Below are 23,862 nucleotides of genomic sequence, written 5' to 3' on the forward strand. Positions count from 1 at the left end.
TTATAAATAAATATATGTATATAAATTCGAACCGCTCGTTTTATTTAATCTCGCTACAATATAATCTCCTATTCTTAATTGTATGTAAAAATATGAGTTTGATTAACTATGTTATGAACGTAGTGATCTTGCAGTGAGATCTCTTACTATTCGCAATTATTTATAATATTTCTCAATATTATTTTCTTAAATATTTCTTAATAAAATTATTGTGTCTTTTATCCGATGCTGAAAGAATTCAAGTGAAACAACTATGAGACTATTTAGGCTAAAAAGAGTTTTTGATTAAAATTTAATAAACAACTACTTCATTATTTTACAAAACTGTAGGTATTGCAAGAAAGTCATTACATTTTTACTGCACACTGTACGCAGGTAGGTACTTTAAAACCCATGAGATTTTCCACAAAATTATTCTCTTTTATTTATGGTATTCTCACAATTGCATGAAAATTTAAAAAATATGGATCTCCTGTTCAGAACATAATTTCATTCGATATTTGAATTTGTAAGTACAGCCATCTATTCACAAATAACTCATATAAAAAAAATAGAACTCACCAATGAAAGTCACACATATTTATAGAGAATTATCCTTTAAAATGAGGGCGCTACAAAAGTTACTAAGCTCGAATAATTATAACAATGTAAAAAAACAGCAGGTATTAGTGAAAGTTAGATATTTTAATGTAATGATATCACGATTCACGATCATCATTTTTTAATGTTTTTATTCACATCTTTCATTTACAATGTTCTCCAAATGTATACAACCAACAACATAACCACCTCTCAATTTTCATATTTTATTTTAATTTGGAAAAGTGTTACTCAATCTAAATTTATATTTATTATCCTCTGTAAATTATACATTTAGGATTATACACTATCCTTGTTTAATGTTTATATGTAATCTGATTTTCAGTATTCTTTTAAAATTCTCACATATCACATACGACGTTGGCAATAACGATTTTATTTATAGTAGCGTTGAGTTGACATATTGACATATGAAACGTGAAAGGTTAAGTCAAAATTAAAAAGATGACTGGTTAATTTTTCAGCAGAAGGGATATACTTTGTTTTTAATAAGTGGAACAAATAAGTGTAAAATGGTAAGAGAACTATCTCTTCAGTATTATTTATATATAATTTATCTTTGCTTTATATTAGGGACAAAATCAATCTGGACCAGGAGGTGGTGACAAGAAAGAAGAAAAAGATAAAAAGAAAAAGTATGAGCCCCCCATTCCCACTCGTGTTGGCAAAAAGAAAAGGCGTACTAAGGGACCCGACACAGCTTTAAAACTACCAGCGGTTACTCCCCATACAAGATGCCGGTTGAAACTATTGAAGTTGGAAAGAATAAAGGATTATTTGCTTATGGAAGAAGAGTTCATTCGAAACCAAGAAAGGCTGAAACCACAGGAAGAAAAAAATGAGGAGGAGAGATCCAAGGTTGATGATCTTAGAGGTAAATATTATTTAAATTGTTTTATCATGTACCGCAGTGGCTATATTAGGCATTATAATCTTTCCAAGTATGAGATCTTTTCCTTAGAGATCAGAGAGCATAGCTCATAGATTTGCTCTATTTTTATGGAATATAGACACTTGTCTATTTAAATTAAGTGTATGCCTCTATAATATTAATTTATTTAATAAATAGATCTAATAGAACTAATCTGCTGCTGAAGATAACAGTCAAATATGATATCAAATGAAATATACTAAGAGAATAAAAATCATTGTACAATTATCAGTAAGTGAAGCAGAATTCATTGATATAAATTTCATCTTTGTAGACATTGTTTTTGTCTCACTACACTAGTACCAAAAGCTTTATTTATGTAAAGCATTTTTTGCATTAACTACCAAATTATAATTGTGATTCATTCCAAATATGTAGCTGTTATTGATTGAAAAGGTTTTTAGGCACATTGTGTTATATATTTTTTATATAGTTGGTGCAAACTCAGCTCTTCAGTTCCTGTTAGATTTGATAGTCCTTCTAAACTTGCGCATTTGATTATATATACCTTATAGGAATCTATACTAAATCCCCAATGCGAAAGTTTATGATTTATGATATTGTATAAAACAATTTTTACACAATGTTACAGTACATTTTCAATAATATATTAGTGGTTTGGCTTCAAAATTGTCTCTGCTCTTCTTGTTTCTTCATGAAGTGTTCTTTACCACCAAATTTTATGTCAGTAACTACTTTAGATGTTGATGTTCTTGATCTTTCTACTATATTCTTTATGCATATGTCAAGTTTAGGTAGGGGACTACCACAGATCGCTGAAAATCTAATAAAGTAATATTTACTCATTTTTAGACAAGCCATGAATTTACTAATACGATATCAATCAGTTCTGTGAATATTGGCCAATATCACTTCTTAGCTCTGATTTAGTAGTATATTTTCCAAAAAAAAAACAGTAGTCTTGATTGGTCCCTCCTATGAATTTATTATATACTTGCGGTTAAGAAATAAATGTTTTCCTTTAAGCTTGTGATTCCATCTAATCGTTTGTGCGAGAGGTTCTATATTATCAAGATTCGATACTGTAGTAACACAATTATTATCATTCCATTCTATAAACAATATTTTCCCATTTGCATCAAATCGAAAATTATATCATCCAAGAGCTTCTTTGCCAGGGGCTATATACCTTACCTCGCAAATCAGATCATTAGGTTTTTCAATAAACAATTCGAAACATTCCTACTTATACTTCATCTAATTTACTTACCGTTGCATGTCATCCGCGTCATAGCCCTTGAGGTCACATGATACCAACACAAAATATTTAGGCGGTAGGTGTCTTCTTTTTAGAATCACTTTACTGAGTACACTGGCATTACAGCCACTAGACATATTTTAGTATATACGCGTAGAAATAATATTTAAAGATTTCTATTAATGTTAACTTAAAGAAATACACAATAATATGTTCCATTTAATTTGTATAAATGCATTATAAAGCGTTTTTATGAAGAACATTTGTTCGGAACACAGTGTAACTGTATTCGAACGAAGGTGATATTTTGGCATAAATTGGTAACACTTATTTGACAGTTGCGGTGTTGACTAATGCTAATAAGTAATGAAAAAAGTGCTGTTTTTGTTTAAGTATTCCATTTTACATCCTTATACAATGCATACAAGCGGCTCAAATTGTTTTTAACAAGATTATTTTTTAACTCTTGTTTTGTTTCTATTTACATTATATATTAATTTGTTTATGTTGTATAATCTACTTTTGTAATAATTATGTGACGTATTTGATTTAAAATGGATTCAGGATTTTTTTATACTTTGGCAAGTATGTCAACTTCGATCTCTGTCAATGATAATGACGTGCAACAGTAAGTAAATTAGATGGACTGTATAAGTACTTATAAAATGAATAAAAACATGTATTACAATTTTATAACAATTATTATCTTTTAAACAATCTTCAGTAAATATTTCAACTGATCTATATTATATTTGCCTAACAGAAAAGTAGAATATCAACACTACCGACGCGTGATATATTCATTCCCAAAATCTAGAGATGCTGAAGAGGTATCTCCTTGTTACAAAATCACTTATACTGTAACTGATTATATACAAAAGCGTATCAAAAGTAACAAGTAGAAACTCACAAGTAACGACAATCTACACCTCTAAACAAAGACGCATAATTTGCAGTTTTAACAGATATGGATTCAGTAATCCTTACGAATCACATTTATATCTGTTGAATATAATTATAATTATATATATATATATATATATATATATATATATATATATATATATATAATATAATTTTTACTTTTAATAGCTCTATATATGTGTGTGTGTGTGTTGGTATAATTATAGTGTCGGTTTATAATTATAGTGTTATTTAAATAAACTTAGAACTGTGAACATTTTTAAGGTGTTTGCTGTTTTCTCTCAACTGAAGTAAGTAAATTTAATATTATTTTGACTCTATTATAATAATTGTTATGATGATAAAAGGGTTGCAAGTGTCAGTCCATAATTGAAAAGATATATTAAAAATGTCAATACTCACAATCTAATATTTACTTTCAAAGTTTTACAGAAGCGATCAGCTTCGAGGCTTTCAATATTTGCCTCATCCTCAGGCCCAGCAAAGAGATTGTTTTGTTAAAAACCAATAATATAGGTACGCCAATAAGAAGTTTTCCGCTTACATCCAGGGTACTGTCTGTCTTCATCTTTTCCTTATGACACTATCATTGTAGTGAGGTGATATGTTGATCATTATATACGTATATAAATAAAAGGTCTTACTAGCTTTAGGTCTTTACCTTGTAAGAACCTGTGACAAAAACAACAAAAAAAGGACATCATACTGCATAATATGTGATTTTCCATCTTCCACAAGTTTTTAAACTATATAAAGTCCGGATGTGGCAGCTTATACTGTATGTGTATTTCTCTTTAACTACTTTTAATTTTATTACAAACCAGAAGATAATCCTACCTTTTTAATAATAAAAAAACTTTGACAACAACGACATATATAATGATCAACATATCAGCTCACTACAATAGATAGAGTCATAAAGGAAAAGATGAAGACAGACAGTACCCTGGATGTAAGCGGAAAACTTCTTATTATATATTATTGTTTTTTAACAAAACAAACTTTTTGCTTTGCCTGAGGATGAGGCAAATATTGTAATCCTCGAAATCGGTCGCTTCTGTAACACCTTGAAAATAAAGATTTTGGGTATTGACCTTTTTAATATATCTGTTCAATTATCTATTATCTATTATTTTATTAGAATATTAGCCTGCAAATAATATTTTGCAGGTTTGTATACACAGTCACTAAAACAAATTAATATGTCGGACACGGATTCTGCCGATGAACTCATAAACATACCTTTAACTCCCCCAAAAAGAGATTGAAAAAAGGCCATTTAAGCGTAAACGTGAAAGAAATAATTGTAAACGTGTATAAACACGAGTTACAAGAAAATCTGGCATTAATATTGTCCGCTGTTGAGAAAAGAGTAGCCGATAAAGTTGGAGTATCGGATAGTTCTGTGTTTAAAGTTATTAGAGCGATAAGAAGAATAGTGCATCAATTCTTTTTTAGAAATGAAATTCCCACGATAGATAGAGTTCTACAACAGGTCAACGACGACCCAATCTACCTGATTTCAAACGTACTACTTTTTACAAGATTTTGAAAAAACTTCAATTCAAATTTGAAAAACGTGGCAGGAATAGTATGCTTACAGACAGAGATGACCTTGTAATCTGGAGAAGAGAATTTTTAAGGCAGATAAAAGATTATAGGAATGGCAATCGTAAAATGTATTATTTAGATGAGACTTGCATTAACGCCGGTCATACTAAATGAAAAACATGGATTGATAAGTCAGTCACCTCATCAAGACAAGCATTTTTGGATGGACTCTTGACAGGTCTGAAAAATCCATCATGTAATTCCTGGACCCCGTTGTCCAAATATTTTTCCTAGCAGGATGGCTTATAGAAGGGCATATCTGGATTCATTTCGCATAATGTGTCCAAAGTACTGTAACTTTCGAGATTTTATGGTGGTCAGTACCTCTCGGTTCTTCTTCATTCTTCTGAGGACCTCCTCATTGGTGACTCGGTCAGTCCACGGGATTTTAAGTATTCTCCGATACAGCCACATATCAAATGCTTCCAATTTTCTGCACATATCTTCGTTCAAGGTCCACAATTCAACGCCATAAAAAAGAACAGATTAGACGTAGCATCGCAGCATTCTTACTTTTATAGCAAGAGAGAGGTTGTGGCTCTTGAAGAAGGCCCCCATCCGGTTGAAGATGGATCTAGCTTTTGATGTGGAAATGAGTAGCAATGATAAATAAAAGATACGAAATTATTCGAAATTATATAAACAAAATGGAATATTTTAAAAATGAAAAACTGTAACCCATTTTACTCATTGTACCTATGTAGTTTTCCAGTACTTATTTTTCGTAATTGGATATTACTTATATGTAATAGTAAAAAGTTTTTTTCATCATTTTCAAAGAAAACCTTTCGTTTTACATCCGCAAAGTATGTTCCTTTGTGCGTTGTCGCCTATGCAATATTGGGGACGATCTATCAATGGATTCATATATAGTTTTGTCTTCTGAATCAAAATCTGAAAACGGCATTTTGATATGTCGAACCATCTTCGACATAACCGGCATCAAAGTCAAAAATGGTGACGTCACAATTCTTCTAAATATACATTCGTTTCTGCTGACACAAATAATTGTTAAATCGAAATCGAAACGTCGACTTTTTTATCGTCGATTTTATTTTTTAATGTTAATGTAATGTTAAATGTATAAGTCTATCTACCCAATAATATATGTATAAGTATTTTCCCTAACTTTTACATAAGAAGAGGTCTCTTTTATATCATAATGATAATATTATTACTTATTTCCAAATATTGGTCTTAAAGCGTAAATGTATAAAAACAACTTTCTATTTTTTGCCTTTTGATTAATACCACAATTATCTAATGATGTGTGAATGACAGTTTACAAAAACTAATATTAAAGTATACTTCTTTGGAAGATTAATCATTGGTTACTATTATTTTAACAGTAATCCTAAAAATTATAAATTAATTCATTTCAAATTTAGATGTTATAGACTGCTAGAATCTTAATACAACCCTGTACAATTATATAAATATCAGGTTTCGCTTGTTCTGTACATGCATTTGTTGACGGCTTCTTTTCTGTTAAATGAATTTAGTATAGATTAAAATTAGCATCAACTTTTAATTTAAACCAAACAATGTAATTTCTCTCCCAATGTAGCACATAAATCTTTCATTTTGCACTTCAAATTTTAAGTAATATTTCTGGTTTAAAAATTATATTGACCAGTTCAAAATTTCATTTCTCTTTAGGAACTCCCATGTCTGTTGGTACCTTAGAAGAAATCATTGATGATAACCATGCAATTGTTTCCACATCAGTAGGTAGTGAACATTATGTGAGCATTTTGTCCTTTGTTGACAAGGATCAACTTGAACCAGGATGTTCAGTACTACTGAACCATAAGGTAAGTGATTTTTTGGTATATAAAGATTCAGAACTGTCTAAGAGAGTCTTCTTAACTTAGTTACCCCAACTTAAAAATCGCACTTTTTTGACCACTGTAAATAATTATATGCATTACATGCTTTTGTTGGTTCTTAGGTTAATTAATATGAAATTTTTAAGCAAGATAAATAATTTATATTTATAAACTTTGACTAATATAAAAAATGCAACAAATTTAATTTTCTCGTATCTCTTCTTCTTTGTCAACCATTTTCCATCCACTCCTGATGTAGGTCTCTTCCAATTGCTTCCATCTTTCTCTATCTTTATTTTTTTTATTGATTTATTTATTATCTTGCGCCAATATAATCCACTGTTTGCCTGCCACTGTTCTTATGTCATCTACCCATCTTTTTTGAGGTCTTCCCATGCTTCTTGTTGTCATCCTTGGTCTCCATTCTAGAATTCTCCGTGTCCACCTGTTGTCATTATATCGGGCTATGTGACCTGCCCAGCGCCATTTCATTTTTGTAATTTCTTCCATAATATCCCTAATCTTCGTTCTACGTCTTATCTCGGTGTTTCTAATCTTGTCTCTTAGTGATATTCCAAGCATGATTTGTTCCATTGCTCTTTGCGTTGTTTCTAATTTGTTAGCAGATTTTTTGGTAAGGGCTATTCTGCCGTGTTAACTCAAAAGGGCGTATCTGCTTTAAACTAGTTTGCGAGAAAAATCAGTTTTAGTGGTTTTGATGAGGCAATCGTGATTTTTTAAAAAGTTGTCACTTGTACCATATAGAAGTTAACAAATAGGTTTATACTATCATGTGACAGATTTTGGTAGAGTATAAACTTGGGAAAACAACACTTTTGACAGTTACGCCTTTTTCGCTTAACATGAGGTATATAATTAAGAACGTAACTACATGATTTTTTGAAAATATTTATTGCATTAAACAAATGAACGTTACAATATTAATGTATTAATTTCGTAAGTTATTCTTAATAATTAGGAAAAGTTAAAAAAGTAAACAACAATACAGACTAACTAAAATATCATACTCAGTCAATCAAATATAAATAATTAATACTTAATTTTCTACTCCGAACTAGTTATTATATTATATTAATCATCAATTATTGTGTCCACATTTTCGCTGACAAAAATATTTTTCCAAAATGTAATGCGATTTGGGGGCATTATTTGACCGATTTTAGTGATTATATTCTGTTTTCTTACTAATGGTAATACCTCGTGGTTGAGTGAAAGAGGGTGGTTTTGCAATGCCAATTTTTTGGATATTAGCCTTTAAAAAATTGGCACTTATGATTTTTCCTTCAAAACTAGTTTTATAACCTAATGTATGGAAACCTCTCATGAACTAAACTTCCACCATTTGTTGAAGGTACAGACGAGGGACCAACCTTGTTATTTTATATTGAGATGATTCGTCTTTCCTTCTTCTTCTTCTTCTTCTTCGGCTTTTCCCATTATGAGTTCGCCGTTTTCGTCCTCCACAGCACTCTATTCTCCCAGTCACCTTCTCCGAGGTCTCTATCTATCATAGCATTTCAGACGTATGTTTTCCATTTTGTAGCAGGTCTTCCTCTCCGTCTTCTTCCCGGCGGGTCCCAGTTTAATATTCTTTTCGGCCACCTATGCTCTAGCATTCTTTGTACATGCCCGTACCACTGCATGGCTTTGTTTTCCAACTTTTTTGTAATTGAGCATTTTACTTCCATTCTGTTCCATATTTTCTCCGTTCTTATTCTATCCGCTCTTGTAATTTGTAGACATCTTCTCATAATGTCCAGTTCAATTGTTCTTGTTTCGTCTTTCCAGTTGTAAAAATCATTAAAAGCCATGACGATAACTTCGACATTACGTGTTGACGTTTTAACCGCATTTACAAAATCAACGAAGTCATAAACTTTACCTTTTGGATTTAGTGATTGCTCGACTCTATGGTGAAATGAGTCAGCTGCCATAAATGTACCTATGGCCTGACTCAAAATATCTTAGAGTTATTTTCCTCATGTTCAATTCTAATGAGTTTACAGCATACACAAAAAATGTGTACAAGCACCATTTTTTGTTCTGACCGGAACAATTATCCACCCAAACAACAACTTCTTTGGAATCCCTAATTTTGTTTAAAAATGTATAAAATGTGCTAACAATATCAGCCTTTTTTCGTCCAGAAATAGCTTCATGCCATAGAACAGCAACTGTAGAAGTTTTAAAAGTACCAACTGGAACAAAGCTCTCATTAAAGGCTATCAGTCTAGGAGTAAATATAATTTCTTTGAAAGTATCGCATCTTGGGAGCATAATCACCTACAAAAAGATCAATTTACAATAACTTCAGAACCAAAAATATTTACCTTGACACATAGGTACAAGGTAACAATTTGTATTTGTTTATATAAATAGTATTTTATATAAATTAGTAGAAAATATACTTACTAGTTGTTTCTGCAAAATTATTATCCATATTTATTATGAACAACAAACTAAACACATTCTATGAAAAAACGAAAAAGTAAGGTTAGAAACAAAGTAAATTGAAAGTTTACTACTTTTCTCGCCAACATAATAATATCTTGAAATATTAAGTGAATAGGCCGTATCTGCCGAAAACTTTTTAGTTACAGCTTTTTGTGTTAACATTTACAGTTGCGGCTTTTAAAGCTAACATTTTAGTAGAAAATTCAGATACGGCTATTAATTTAAGCAGTATATATCCGGTTTTATTGCAGATACGGCTATGAACCTCAGGTAGATTTGTAGAAAAGATTACTATATAACTGGTGAGATATGAAACTAGTTTTTAATAAAAATTGCAGTTACGCCCTTTTGAGTTAACACGGCAGTATTGTCTCCAAGCCGTAGGTACAAACTGGTAGTATGCATGTGTTATACACCTTTTTCTTTAAGTTTACAGGAATGCAGGTGTTTTTCAAGATATATGCTAATTTGCAGAAAGTGCCCCATGCCAGTTGTGTTCTTCTTTTAATTTCAGCATCTTGATTTGATTTTTCTAGTTTGATAACATGACCTAGATATACATAATGTTCAACATTTTCTCGTATAGATGAATCCAATGTAATATTGTTATGATTATGTTAGAACTGAAGGCACCTTTGAAAAATCAAATCACAATTGTCAATTACTGTTAGAAGAATTTTATAAATTTTGAAGTCGGGTGGTATTTATGTGATTTGAAAATGGGCAAAAGTAAGATTATCGATTGAAACATGGGTTCAATTATTGTTAGATTTTCCAATTCAGGAAAATTAAACTCATAAATTTCAAAATTATTACAATTATCAGGGGTATAGTGTAAGTGGGCGCTCATAACGAGTGTCCCACAAGCGGTATGGGATTGTACCATAATCGATCAATAGGTAAAATAAGATACCCTAAGAAATATGGTTAGAAGATATAAAACTACAGGTTTAATAGTTTTATGTGACATTAATATTGTTTATTGTTTTAGGTGCATGCAGTTGTAGGTGTTCTAGGAGATGATACTGACCCAATGGTAACAGTAATGAAGCTTGAAAAAGCTCCCCAGGAAACCTACGCTGATATTGGTGGCCTGGATACACAGATTCAAGAAATTAAAGAATCTGTCGAATTACCTCTTACCCATCCTGAGTATTATGAAGAAATGGGTATTAAACCACCTAAAGGTGTTATCCTTTATGGCCCTCCAGGTACTGGAAAAACTCTTCTGGCAAAAGCTGTGGCTAACCAGACATCTGCAACATTTTTGAGGGTTGTTGGTTCAGAACTTATACAAAAATATTTGGTAAGCATAAAAAGTTCTGCATTTATTTTTAAGATATTTGCAACATTTTACTGACGGTTCTATATTTTTAAGAGTTCATGCACATGTTAAATTATAGATTTATGCAGAACTGAACTTATGGACAAAACAAGACAAAGATTTGTCACCCCGTCACATTTTCAGCTGTCCAAAGTCTTTCTTGCTAAACAATATCATTGCTCCAATAAGAACACACCTGTATTGAATCTAACAAATTAGCCTATATGTTTTATTGCTGATAAAGAAAATATAATTATAACTGTGTGTATTTTATATTTTTTCTTTTTTTTTAGGGTGATGGGCCTAAACTAGTCAGAGAATTATTTAGGGTAGCTGAAGAGCATGCTCCTTCCATTGTATTTATAGATGAAATTGATGCTGTTGGTACTAAGAGGTATGATTCTAATTCTGGTGGTGAAAGAGAAATTCAGAGAACTATGTTAGAGTTATTGAATCAGTTAGATGGATTCGATTCAAGAGGTGATGTAAAGGTATGCAACTTTTACTTTACTTGATTTACCATAAAACCATTCAATTGCGGTTATTACTGTAATAATATACTGTATTACTGAGGTCATTCGGTGTAATATATATATATATATATATATATATATATATATACAGTAAAACCTCCCTTAACCGAAACCTTTTTAACCGAAACATCGTTTAACCGAAACGGCTGACAGTTTCAATAATTTCGTCAATAAAAAGTAAATGTTTGTCGCCAAACGTAAACAATTCCGTTAATTTCACTCACCAATTGATGTCTATGTGTGTTGGGAAATCACAAAAACCAAGAGCTCTAAAAGATATTTCTGAAAAGGCATTTTAAGGTATAGAAGCCAAAAAAGTTCATGGATGTCGACCACTTTATTTTTAGAACGGTTTGAAAATGAATTCGTCTCAAGTGTAAAATCCTTTTTAAAATCAAAAAACCTTCTCATCAGCGCATTGTTGTTTGTTGACAATGCGCCCTCACCCTCAAAATCTACAAAATGGTGACAATTGTCAGACTTTTGCCACCGAATGTCACAAGCTTAATCCAGCCGTTAGACCAGGGAGTCATAGAGACATTCAAGAGACATTATAGAGAAGCATTCTTAAGACATCTGTTATTACGGGAGATGAATTAATCCAAAAGTGTTCCCGAAATTCTCAAATCTTTAACAATACAACATTTTTATTGGTGAGCTGAGTCGTGGGCCAAGATCAAATCTTTAACTTTGGAAAAATGCTGGAACAAACTTTTTGATAAGATTTTGATTGACGATCCTGAAGAAGAAAATGGTAAGAAAACGACAGAAGAAATTAAACCTTTCATTAAAAATTTGCCGGGACATGACGAAATTAACTAAGAAGAGATATGTGACTGGTTAGCAGCTGATGTCTCAGAAAGTGAATTCATCGACCAGGACATCATTGATATGGTTCTTTATCAAGACAACCTGAGCATATCAGATGACGAAGATGACGACCCAAGAGGCAACAGGCAGCACAAGACCGTCGACGAGATTTTCAATGCTTTAGAGGAAAGAATTTTATACAGTAGGCCTAATTAGTTAGGGACACGACTAGATTCTGAATTTTTGTTGTCATTACATAAAGTTTTGTACTTTTCAGATTGCTTTACGTTTCGTCGAACAATCGAATGAGCCAAACTCATGACGTTCTGCAAATAAACGATGGAGGGAGAGAGAAACATTGTTGTCAAACGAAAACGCAAAAAAAAATAGCAGATTTCTTTAAAAAAGCATGTTAAACTTGTTCATTTTCCTTAATTTTATTATTTTATTTTGGATTTACTTATTAGAAAACATTACGAAATCAACTTATAGTATTTTTTAATACCAATACTTTGATCAAAAATATTATAAAAAACAATGTTATTTTTAACCGAAATTCTTGTTATCCGAAACGGCCCCCCCCCCCCCAATTATTTCGGTTAACGGAGGTTTTACTGTATATATATATATATATATATATGAAAAGCTTGCAATTGAGGTAAAACTGGAAGGGAAACAAAGTTAATGTAGATTTTTTATATAATACACCAACTATATCAATTCAATTATCTGTATTACAATCTCAGAATGTGCAAGAATAGTAGAAGAAAATAAATTAGAACAATGTTATAAAAGGTAATTACATCATGTTACTCTACCATATTGATATCTATGAAGAAGAAACATATTAAATTAAGTAAAGTTATATAGACCAGAATATTAATTGCATAAATTGTCTATCTGACTGTAAAATTTTATGTTTTTATTTACTCATTTAGAAGAATGTATTTTCTATTTCTGGTCCTATTGATGATGAGCCTTTCTAAATGAGAGTATTATCTTCTATTTAATTTTTAGGTTATAATGGCTACCAACCGTATAGAAACTCTAGATCCTGCTCTTATCAGGCCTGGCCGTATCGATAGAAAAATCGAATTCCCTCTTCCTGATGAAAAGACAAAGAAACGCATTTTCAACATTCACACTTCTAGGATGACCTTGGCCGAAGATGTCAACTTACAGGAGCTCATAATGGCAAAGGATGATCTTTCAGGAGCAGACATTAAGGTAATTATATCTAAAAAAAACTCGAACATGGAAGTAAAACATTTCTTTTACAATTGCCGTATTTAATTAAAAATTAAATTTAAAAAATCCAAAAAAGATCAAGTTCAGAACGTTTTTGGAGTAATCAGTCCATCTTCAGTGAACCTAAAAGCAAGTAATTCCACTAAATGAATAAAAACGTAGGATAAAATTTTGACTATTATATGCAAACTTGTGGTTAATTACTTACTTTGTAGTACTTGCAAAATAACCCCAAAATCAAACTTCTTGATCACATCTTCTACTGCAAGGGTAAAGAATTTTGGAGAGATGGTGTCTCTCTATCTAACTCCTCTTTCCGTTTTTTTTGCTTGTTATTGGACCTTCTGCTACATTTATTTGCATAGTTGCATTGTCATACTTATATGTATTTTATGAGTATTCTATATTTGGAATCAACCATTGCGTTATTCATTCTTTCTAATACGGCCCAGTTCTATTATATTAAATGCTTTATTGTAATCCGCAAATGCCAAATGAAGAGGTTGATTGTATTCGTTACACTTTTCAGTAAGTGTCAGTATTGTCATAAACTTAACAGCAACAATTTTGGACCACCTGGGAATCCCCAGGATCAGAATTTCAAAAATAAAAATTTAAAAGAAGACGTCTGGGTGAAAATCTCAAGAGGTATGGACATATCGAGACAAACATCTTCTTCTTCCTTCTTTTATGTAGGCTTTAAAGCCTGTTTCTTCTTCGATATTAGCCTAATAAATTGTTTAAATTATCGCACCATCTTTTTCTTGGTCTGCCAATTTCTTTGTCCATTTGGTGACTTTTCTCGTGCTATTTGTACTATCCTATCCTCTGCCATTCTACTAATGTGTTCGTTCCACTCCTGTTTCCGTTTTGTCACCCATCCATTTATGTCTTCTATATTGCATGCTCTTATGTTTTCGCTTCTCTCCCTATCCAAAGACTTTTCCCTGATATTCGTCGAAGTATTTTCATCTCTGTTGTTTCTAGTAGTCTCGTCTCGTTTTAGATGTATCAGGTCTTATGTCTGCAGTTTATGTTAATATAGGTCTAATTACTGCTGTATAGATTCTTGTTTTTGTGTCTTGTCTTAGGTGTTTGTTCTTTCAGATTGTGTCATTAAGAGATCCTGTTATCCATGTCGTACTTCTTCTTCAACATCTCTGTTACTAGTTATAGCTATTCCCAAATATCTAAACCTTGCTTTTTTTTCTGCTGATATTATCATATTGTATTTCTTGGTTGTTGTATTGAAGATATGTGTTAATCTTTGGAGCTCGTCTTCTGTCTCGGCGATTAATGTGGCGTCATTTGCATAACATAATATTTGGATTTCTGTGTTCTCCATTCTGTAACCATGACCTTTACGTACTGCTTGTATTATTTCGTCCAATATTATATTAAAGAGAAATGGGCTTAACGAGTCACCCTGTCTGACTCCGCTTTGTACTAGTATACACTGTGTTAGTTTTCCATTTATCTTTGCCTGTATTCGATTATGTAAGTAGATGTTTTCGATGGTTTGTATAATATTGATTGGTATGTTTTTTTTATACAGTAGGTGTAAGACGTCTTCGACTTGGATGCGATCGAAAGCCTTTGTCAGGTCTATAAAACATAGATATGCTGGTTTATTGTAAGCGATGGCCTTTTCTGTGATTTGTCTTAGTACAAATACGGCGTCTACACAGGATCTTCCGGATCTGAATCCTTGTTGTTCATCTAATAAAGTTGTTAGTTTATTGATTTTATTGGTTAGGACTTTTGTGGTAAGCTTAAGTACGGTGTTCAGTAGATTTATACCTCTATAATTGTTGGGGTCTTCTTTATCTCCTTTCTTGAACATTGGTATCATTATACTGTTTCTCCATGCGTTTGGTATCTTGCAGTGCAATATTAGTTTTTGTATAAGTTTTGTCATCTTTAGGGTTATACTTTCTCCTCTGTGTTTTAGAAGCTGCTTGGTTATTCCGTCTGGTCCTAGTGACTTTCTATTTTTGAGTAAATTTATGGCTATTTCTACTTCCTGAAAACTGATTTCTATTTCGTGTCTTAATTCAGGTACATTATTGTGTACATGGAAAAGAAAATGCGAAGGCATGGGAGTACCGGTACGGAACGAATACCTATATACATTAAGTTTTGCAGACGATCAAGTAGTGATTGCACAAGACCAAGACGACCTCAGCTACATGATAAAGAAACTACAAGAAGAATATACCAAGGCTGGCCTAGATATTAACCTCGCGAAAACAGAGTACCTATCTACAAGTGAAGAAGACATAGAAGATCTACAGATTGATGACAACGTAACAATCAAAGGAAAGGATAAATTCAAATACTTGGGGTTTATAATCACGAAAAAGGCAACAACAGAGGAAGAAATTACACAAAGATTAGGGCAAACAAGAACAGCAATCCGACAACTTAACTCAGTATGGTGGGATAGACACCTAAATATGAAGACAAAAACGCAGATTTATAAAACATTAGTGCGAAGTATTATGACATATGGGGCTGAAAATTGGATCATAAACAAGAAAAACAGCAGTAAGATAGTAGCAACAGAGATGGAATGCCTGCGAAGATGCTGCAGAGTAACAAGAATGGATAGGAGAAGTAATGACGAAATAAAGCAAAGAACATCAATAGAAACAGACATACTAACATATATAGAACAAAAAAGACTAAAGTGGTATGGACATGTAAGAAGAACTAGCGACAGCAGATGGATAAAGAGAATAACCGAATGGAGCCCCATAGGAAGGAGGAAAAGAGGACGACCCCGAAAATCCTGGAGGAACGAAGTAGACGACGCCATGAGTAAGAGAGTACTAAACGATGGAGAATGGAACAACAGAGAGAGATGGAAACGGTTGAGCGAGGGAAGGCAGTGAATACTGTAGAATCCCTAAATATATATATATATATATATATATATATATATATATATATATATATATATATATATATATATATTATTGTGTTGATTATTATTTTCCTTTCCTTTAAACAGTTCTGTCAGGTATCTTTCCCATTCATTTGCTGGTATGTTATTGTATTCCTTCAATTCTGCCATTTCTTGCCGTTGGTTTCTTATGAATCTCCATATTTGTTTTTGTGTACCATAAAAGTCACTTTCCATCCTTTTTGTAAACTGTTCCCAGTGTTCATTTTTTGTTCTTCTTACCAACTGTTTTGTTTCATTTCGTATTCTTCTATAGATGTCTCGGGATTCTGGAGAATTTGATGTTTTTTACTTCGTGTAGACCTCTCGTTTCTCTTTACATTTCTCTTTTATTTCTTTTGTGAACCATGGTGTATTGTTGCTGTTTCTATTGTTCACTATGACTTTGCATTTTCCTAGAGCTTCTGTTGCTGCTTCTTCAATGTTGTTTTTAATTTTCTCCCAGCTCGCGTTTATATCTTCGAAGTCGTCTATTTGTTTTAGCTGTATCTTCTGTGCTAGCCTCCTTTGGTACATTTCTCTTGTAGTCATTCCACAGTGATTCTAAATTGAATTTTTCCTCGGTGATTTCCTGCAGAAAATGTTTTGTGTTATTTCCATTCTTATTTTTGCTAGTACTAGTTTGTGTTCACTCCCTGCGTCTGCTCAGTTTAAAGTTCTGATATCTAGAATCTGCTTTGGGTGGATTTTTCCATTAGTGGCTGACTATAAAATCAATCATAGATTTGTGCCCCCTGGAGTATTCAAATGTATATTTATACTGGGGCAAATATGAAATGATAAAATGAAAATTCTGCTTTTGTGGAAGAGAGAACCTTACTAACAATGAACAATATGGTTACTACAGTAAATCCGATTTATTCATCAGCACATTCTCCGTTAACAACTAGTACCTCTCAAGCTGATATTGGTCAAGGCAGTCCAAGGGAATCGCAGTACAACAGAGCTAGTACTTCTCAACCTGATATTGGTCAACATAGTCCAAGTGAATCGCAGCACGGATTCTTTTGATGTCAATGACTACCTTTGGTTACACTTTTTTTTAATAAGTATTGCAGGCTTCTAAATTGTAGCGGTAATACTAATTTATGTGTAGCCGATATGAGGACATTCGCATGAAGTTTTTATAATGGCCACTTAATTCATAGATTTGAGTTCCAACGTCAATGAATTCGGACGTCTTTACTTGTAAATGTCAGCTTCCCAAAAGCGAGGGTGGCTTCTATAGTCTTCGAGAAGATAATGAAATAAAATATATGCTGCACTAGCAACTAATGGTGACGACATGTTTACTCAAAGGTTCGTTGAAAACTGTGGAGGGCACGAGGAGGTTGCGTGTTTCATGTAGAGGAGCGCATGTCGTATCCATTGAAGCAGTTACAGGAGTACGGAGCGTGAGAAGTTCGCGAACATAGTGGATACCCGCCTTAATATGTTTCCATATAATAAGAAATAACAAATATAACATGCTACGAATAATATTGAAAGGGAGATAGAAGGCTGAAGTGGAGTACATATAAGAACAGTGTCATGGCTTCGCAATATCAGAGCTTGGACAGACTTGAACGTTCAGCAATTACTAAGAGCGGCGCAGAAAGGAAAGATTTTGAGGTAGTGCATTTCAAATCTCTATTATAGTAATGGATACACCACAAGAAGGATTGAATACAAAGTCATTTTCGTAACACATATATGGCCTCTGATTTCCCTGAACCCAAAACTCACGTCCATGTGAGCGTAAAAACGTCTTCTCTCTCTAGGCGACTCTGCGCTGTCGTAAATGATCTCCGGACGGGTTATAAATTAAAATGACTTGGACAAATATACGATTTTTTCGGTTGTTTTCCTCAAAATAATTTTTCTTGCTGTCCTGCATGTATAAATAAATAAACGGGCGACTTTTTGACACCATCTTGTTATCGTGGGTGGCCACTGTTTCAATGTTACATTGTAATAAGCTATTGCACAGTTGTAATAACTAATAACTTTTCACTATTTTTAGGCTATTTGTACTGAAGCAGGTCTGATGGCGTTGCGAGAAAGACGAATGAAAGTGATGAATGAAGATTTCAAGAAGTCCAAGGAAAGCGTGCTTTATCGTAAGAAGGAAGGCACTCCAGAGGGACTCTATCTTTAAATACATAGTTTGAGTTGCAATTATACGTTTTATTTAATTTTTTGGTAATAAATAATTTCTAATTATTATTAATTTTTTTTTAAACCATAAAATGCCATCAAAAACCGTTAGATCCAATATATGAATTGTGTAGATGGAAAATTCATATTTTTTTAGAACAAAAGTTCTAAAACAGATCATCCAACAGATGATTTGCAGCAAAATTTACAATCTCCAATTCGACCAATCATAGTGCGTAGGGCGCATCACGTGATTTTCGTCATTCTGGTGATGGTTTGTTAACCTCACTTGTTGTATTTATATGGGCTTGTTAAGGTTAATTAACGCTTTAATGATTGTGTTTTAAATAATACTGCTTTTATTACTGGTTAATAAAACTGGTTTAACAAGGAAAAAAAGATCCGAGAAGTGGAAACCAAACAAATCTAAATTAGCAAGATTAGTTGCTAGTAGGCATTCCCCTATCCGGTGGCGGATAGGGGAATGTCTCCCAGATATGGGTGTTACCGAGGAAATGAAATACCCGGCGTGGACCAAAAACTAGCAAGTAGCGTCCGATCCACAGTGGACGGCTACGAACAGCGTCTGAGCCAGAGTGGGCGGCTGATACAGAACTTTACAACCCGTCTGGCAAGCGAGGTGTTTTAATGCCAAAAATCCTCTTCAGGAAACATGTCGAATTATGAAACAAACGGAATAGGACCCCAGATGGGTAGAGTTACTAACTCGGAATTCCACACCGGGAAACCGGTCCGCCTCAAGGATTCTGGGGGAGGCAAATATTCGACAAAAATAAATGTAGGAACGTGTAACATCAGATCCATGAACGAAGACACTAAAATCCACGAACTAGAAGAACTGACTAAAATACAGTGGGATATTATCGGCATATCCGAAGTAAGAAGAAAAGGAGAACAAAAAATACAGCTAAAATCAGGAAATTTGCTATACTATAAAGGTAATGAAGAAAACACCAACAATGGAGTAGGATTTATAATAAATAAAAAAGTAGTTAAACATATACAATCTACCAAGGGCATACATATCAGATAGAGTAGCATACACGCTGCTTAAATTAAAAAGAATGTCCTTAAAAATCATACAGGTGTACGCTCCAACAAGTACCTACAGCGATGAAGAAATTGAACATTTCTACGAAGACCTAACAACAGCTATGGAAGAAAAGAAATAAAAATGAACGCTATGAATAGGGGACTTAATGCCAAAATAGGAGAACAACTATATCAAGAAGAAGACAAAGTAGGACCCCATGGATACGGCAAAAGAAATGATAGAGGACACACATTGATGAATTACTTGGAGTAGAAGGAACTATATGCAATGAATACATTCTTTAAGAAAATACCCCAAAGAAAATGGACATGGATTAGTCCCAATGGTAAAACTAAAAACGAAATTGATTATATTCTTTCAACGCAAAAATCCATGGTTAAAGACGTAACAGCCCTAAATCGCTTCTCAACTGGTAGCGACCATAGACTAGTCCGAGCCAAGCTGATCATTGATAGTAGATTTGAACCAAGAAAGAAAATGGAAAATAATCAGAAAATGAGTCATGGAAAAACTAAAACAAGAAAAACAGACGTACGGAGAGAGAATAAAGAAAATATTGCCGACCAAGGAAGATATAGAACACATCGATGAAATAAACATGATATTTACTGAAACTCTAATGAAAGTGGGTAAAGAAATAGCACAGACAACAAAAAAAAAGAAAGTTTCATATCCCAGGAAACAAAGATTCTTATGAACACAAGAAGAACATTACTAGAACTCTCTCTTGTCGTTTCCTCATTGCTGAGGATCGTGATTTCCTACAATGCGGGCTGTCAATTCTCTCCATCTCTTGCGATTTTGGGCTGCTCTCATGGACTCGGAAAACGTCTCTCCAGTGGCTTTCTGTACTTGATCTGACCATCGGATAGGTGAGCGTCCTCTGCCTCTACGTCCTTCTACGTTTCCGCACACAATTAGTCTTTCTAAGTTGTCATTGTCTCTTCTCGCAATGTGGCCAAAAAACTTTAAAACATTTGCAAGACACTGAGAGGAGAGTCTGGTCTGAATGTTTAGCTTTTCGAGAATCGACTGATTGGATCTGTGCTCCGTCCACGAGACGCGTAGCATTCGTCTCCAGCACCACATTTCGAATGCGTCAATTCTTTTCCTATCCTCTGATTTTATTGTCCATGTTTCGGCACCGTAACTGAAGATTGAAAAAATGAGTGTCCGTACCAGTCTCATTTTGAGTTTTTTGGATAAAGAGCGGTCCTTCCATATTTTTGACAGTCGACTTATCGCGTTCTTGGCCATCCCTATTCTTCTGCGAATTTCCGTATGGGAGGAGGCTGCATTGCTTAAGGAAGATCCTAGATACGTGAACTCGTCTACTTTCTCGAATTGATTTAGGGCGCCTGTTGTTTGGAGGATATTCGCGTGGTCCACAATCATGATTTTTGTTTTCTGATTATTAATCTTGAGCCCACACTTGTTGCTTTCGGTTTCTACTCTCTTTATCAGTCTCGACATCTCCTCTTCAGATGTTGCTATCAGTGTTGTATCGTCTGCGAATCTTAAGGTTGAGATCTTTTTTCCTGCAATGGAGATGCCGCCTCTCCATCCATCGAGTGCGTTCCTCATTATGTATTCTCCATATAAATTGAACAGGTCTGGAGATAGTATGCACCCTTGTCGTACACCTCTGCTGGTTTTGAAGGTATCAGATTGCTGGTTTTCAATTCTTATTTTAACTGAGTTATCTTCGTATAAGTTTTTAATTAATATTGCCAAATGATCTGGAACTCCCATCTCATGAAGAACTGTCCAGAGAACTTCCCACTTCACACAATCAAATGCCTTTTGGTAGTCTAGAAAACAGATTATTATTGGAATTTTAAATTCGCGGGCCTTTTCTATGAGCTGCCGCATATTAAGGATTTGCTCTCTCGTACCCTTCCCTTTGACAAAGCCTGCTTGTTCTTGGGGAATTTGTTTGTCTAAGTATTGTTGCAAACGGCGTTTAATGATTCTTAGTAATATTTTGCTTGGATGGGAAATCAGTGAGATGGTACGATAATTACTACACTTTGTAGTTGTTCCTTTTTTATGGATTGGTATGCACAATGATGTGCGCCATTCTCTGGGCCACTTTCCGCATCTCCAAATTTTATTACAAATTTTCCACATTATGTAACATCCTTTGTCTCCCATGTTCTGAAGGAGCTCTCCCGTGAGATCATCGCAGCCAGGGGATTTATTCTTCTTGAGGTGAGTTACAGCTTCTTCAATCTCGGACAGCAGAATTTCAGGTTCAGGGTTGTATGCGATGTTTTCGAGGGCTGAAGTGTGGCCTAGATTTACGTGTTCTTCCCTGTAGAGCTCTGAACAATAGTTTTTCCATGTTTCCAATACTCTGTCGATATCACTTATGATAATACCATGTTTGTCCTCTATTGCATAGTTCTTGGGTTTAAATTCTCTCGCAAGAATTTTCACTTTCCGGAAGAGGTCTTTGGTTTCATTTCGATATCCGTGATTTTCTATCTCTTGACAGATTTCAGAGATGTATTCTTGTTTGTCTTTTCGGCATCTTCGTTGAATATCTCTGGAGAGAGCTTTATATGTCTGTTGATCACAGGGGCCAACTTTAAGTTGCTTTCTTTGTTCAATCACTTTCCACGTGTTTCTGCTGATCCACGGTTTAATGCTATTATTTATAGATGGTTGGCGACATTGGTTCACTGTTGTTACGATGGTTTCTTTAATATCTGTCCAGGCTTCATCCACACTTTGTTCTGCCTGATTGTTCTCTATTCTGGTTAGTGCTGGTTCAATTCTCTCTTTAAAGGTAGCTAATTCGGGGTCCGTTAGCCTAAAAGAACGGGGAGAAGCTTTGCGTATGTTCTTGAAACGTATTCTGTAATCAGCCATTAAGAGCTGGTGATTGCTTCCGCATTCTGCTCCTGGAAATGTTTTTGCGTTGGTAATTGAAGACTTCCATCTCGAACTGATCAGAATAAAGTCTATTTGATTTCTTGTTCTATCTCCAGGTGATTTCCAGGTATAGAGTCTACGCGGATGATGCTTGAAATGCGTGTTCATTACAGAAAATTTCCTTTGGTTGCAGAATTCTAATAGTCGGTCTCCTCGCTCATTCCTATCTCCTAGACCATATGGCCCTACAATCATCTTCATGTGGTCATCTAGATTCGTTCTTCCAAGTTTGGCATTAAAGTCGCCTAGTATCACCACTATGTCTTTGTTTGGTATTTTATCAAGTACACCTTCGAGAGCCATATAAAAGTCTTCTAGTGTTTTTACTAGATTAATAGAATTAGTTATTACTAGAACAAGGGGACAGAAATAAAATGGAATACTAAGAAATAAACAAAACTATTAAAAAATATATCAAGGAGTGTAAACGGAGAGTATAGGAAGAAAAGATAGAGAAAACAATTGAAAAAAATAGAAACATGAAGTGCTTAAAGCAGAACCTGGGAAACATACAAATTAATAGCATAAAGAACAAAGAAGAAGTGGAGACCAACAATATAAAAGAAATTCTACAGATAACGCACGAATATTATACAAATCTCTATAAAACCGTTGATTGAATAACCCAATTTGGATTATTCAATCAACGATAAAACAGAACAAAAATTAACCCAAAAAATCCGTAATCAGTTACAACTGAAAATAAAGAACGTTAACTCTGACCTACAACCAGAAATCAGTAAAAATTAAATAAAAAAGGCACTCAAAGAAATGAAGAATAACAAATCTCCTGGGAAAGATGGAATAACTGGAAATGCTAAAAAATGGGGGGAAACTACAGTGGAAGTCCTTTATGTACTAATGAATAAAATATTGAACACAAAATAAATACTCACGTCATGGAACGAGACAATAACACTATTACTATTTAAGAAAGGCGATAGAAAAGATCTGAAAAACTACCTAGCCCATAACGCTACTGAATGTAATGTACAAACTGTTAACTAAACTACTAACAAACAGATTAACAACTAAGTTAGATAATTACCAGTCAAGAGAGCAAGCCGGTTTTAGAAAAGGATTCAGTACAAGCGACCATCTGCTTACGATAAAAATATTAATTGAAAAGGCCAACGAATATCAAATCCCAATGTATATGGCATTTGTAGACTTTGAAAAAGCATTCGATAAGGTGGAACATTGGGCAGTAAAGAAGTCTTTCCAAAATGGGAGAATAGACTATAG

The 23,862-nt window shown here is 33.7% G+C and overlaps 2 protein-coding genes across 2 annotated transcripts; one reads left to right on the plus strand and one right to left on the minus strand.

The window, feature by feature from the left end:
* Positions 1–958: 958 nt before the first annotated feature.
* Positions 959–18,674, plus strand: Rpt2 (26S proteasome regulatory subunit Rpt2). The gene is made up of 7 exons (XM_072522643.1): positions 959–1,115; positions 1,174–1,474; positions 6,945–7,099; positions 10,581–10,895; positions 11,207–11,404; positions 13,274–13,483; positions 18,472–18,674. The coding sequence occupies exons 1-7, from the start codon at positions 1,113–1,115 to the stop codon at positions 18,604–18,606; spliced, it is 1,317 nt and encodes a 438-aa protein (XP_072378744.1). The 5' UTR covers positions 959–1,112; the 3' UTR covers positions 18,607–18,674.
* Positions 18,675–19,758: 1,084 nt separating this feature from the next.
* Positions 19,759–22,920, minus strand: LOC140433642 (uncharacterized). Its single transcript, XM_072521623.1, has 3 exons — positions 22,698–22,920; positions 22,062–22,586; positions 19,759–19,778 (listed from the first exon to the last, which is right to left on the minus strand). The coding sequence occupies exons 1-3, from the start codon at positions 22,918–22,920 to the stop codon at positions 19,759–19,761; spliced, it is 768 nt and encodes a 255-aa protein (XP_072377724.1).
* Positions 22,921–23,862: the final 942 nt, after the last annotated feature.

The sequence above is a fragment of the Diabrotica undecimpunctata genome, chromosome 2 (assembly GCF_040954645.1).
Source record: "Diabrotica undecimpunctata isolate CICGRU chromosome 2, icDiaUnde3, whole genome shotgun sequence".
Taxonomy (NCBI): domain Eukaryota; kingdom Metazoa; phylum Arthropoda; class Insecta; order Coleoptera; family Chrysomelidae; genus Diabrotica; species Diabrotica undecimpunctata.

Excerpts from the sequence above, each read along its gene's own strand:
- Rpt2 (XM_072522643.1), top strand. Across the intron at positions 7,100-10,580 it reads CAGTACTACTGAACCATAAG|GTGCATGCAGTTGTAGGTGT; the intron begins GTAAGTGATTTT and ends TTATTGTTTTAG. Across the intron at positions 10,896-11,206 it reads AACTTATACAAAAATATTTG|GGTGATGGGCCTAAACTAGT; the intron begins GTAAGCATAAAA and ends CTTTTTTTTTAG.
- LOC140433642 (XM_072521623.1), bottom strand. The coding sequence starts at position 22,920 with ATGGCTCTCGAAGGTGTACTTGATAAAATACCAAACAAAGACATAGTG. Across the intron at positions 22,587-22,697 it reads GCATTTCAAGCATCATCCGC|GAGCAGAATGCGGAAGCAAT; the intron begins GTAGACTCTATA and ends AAACATTTCCAG. Across the intron at positions 19,779-22,061 it reads TGCAATAGAGGACAAACATG|CTGTTGTTAGGTCTTCGTAG; the intron begins GTATTATCATAA and ends TTTCTTCCATAG.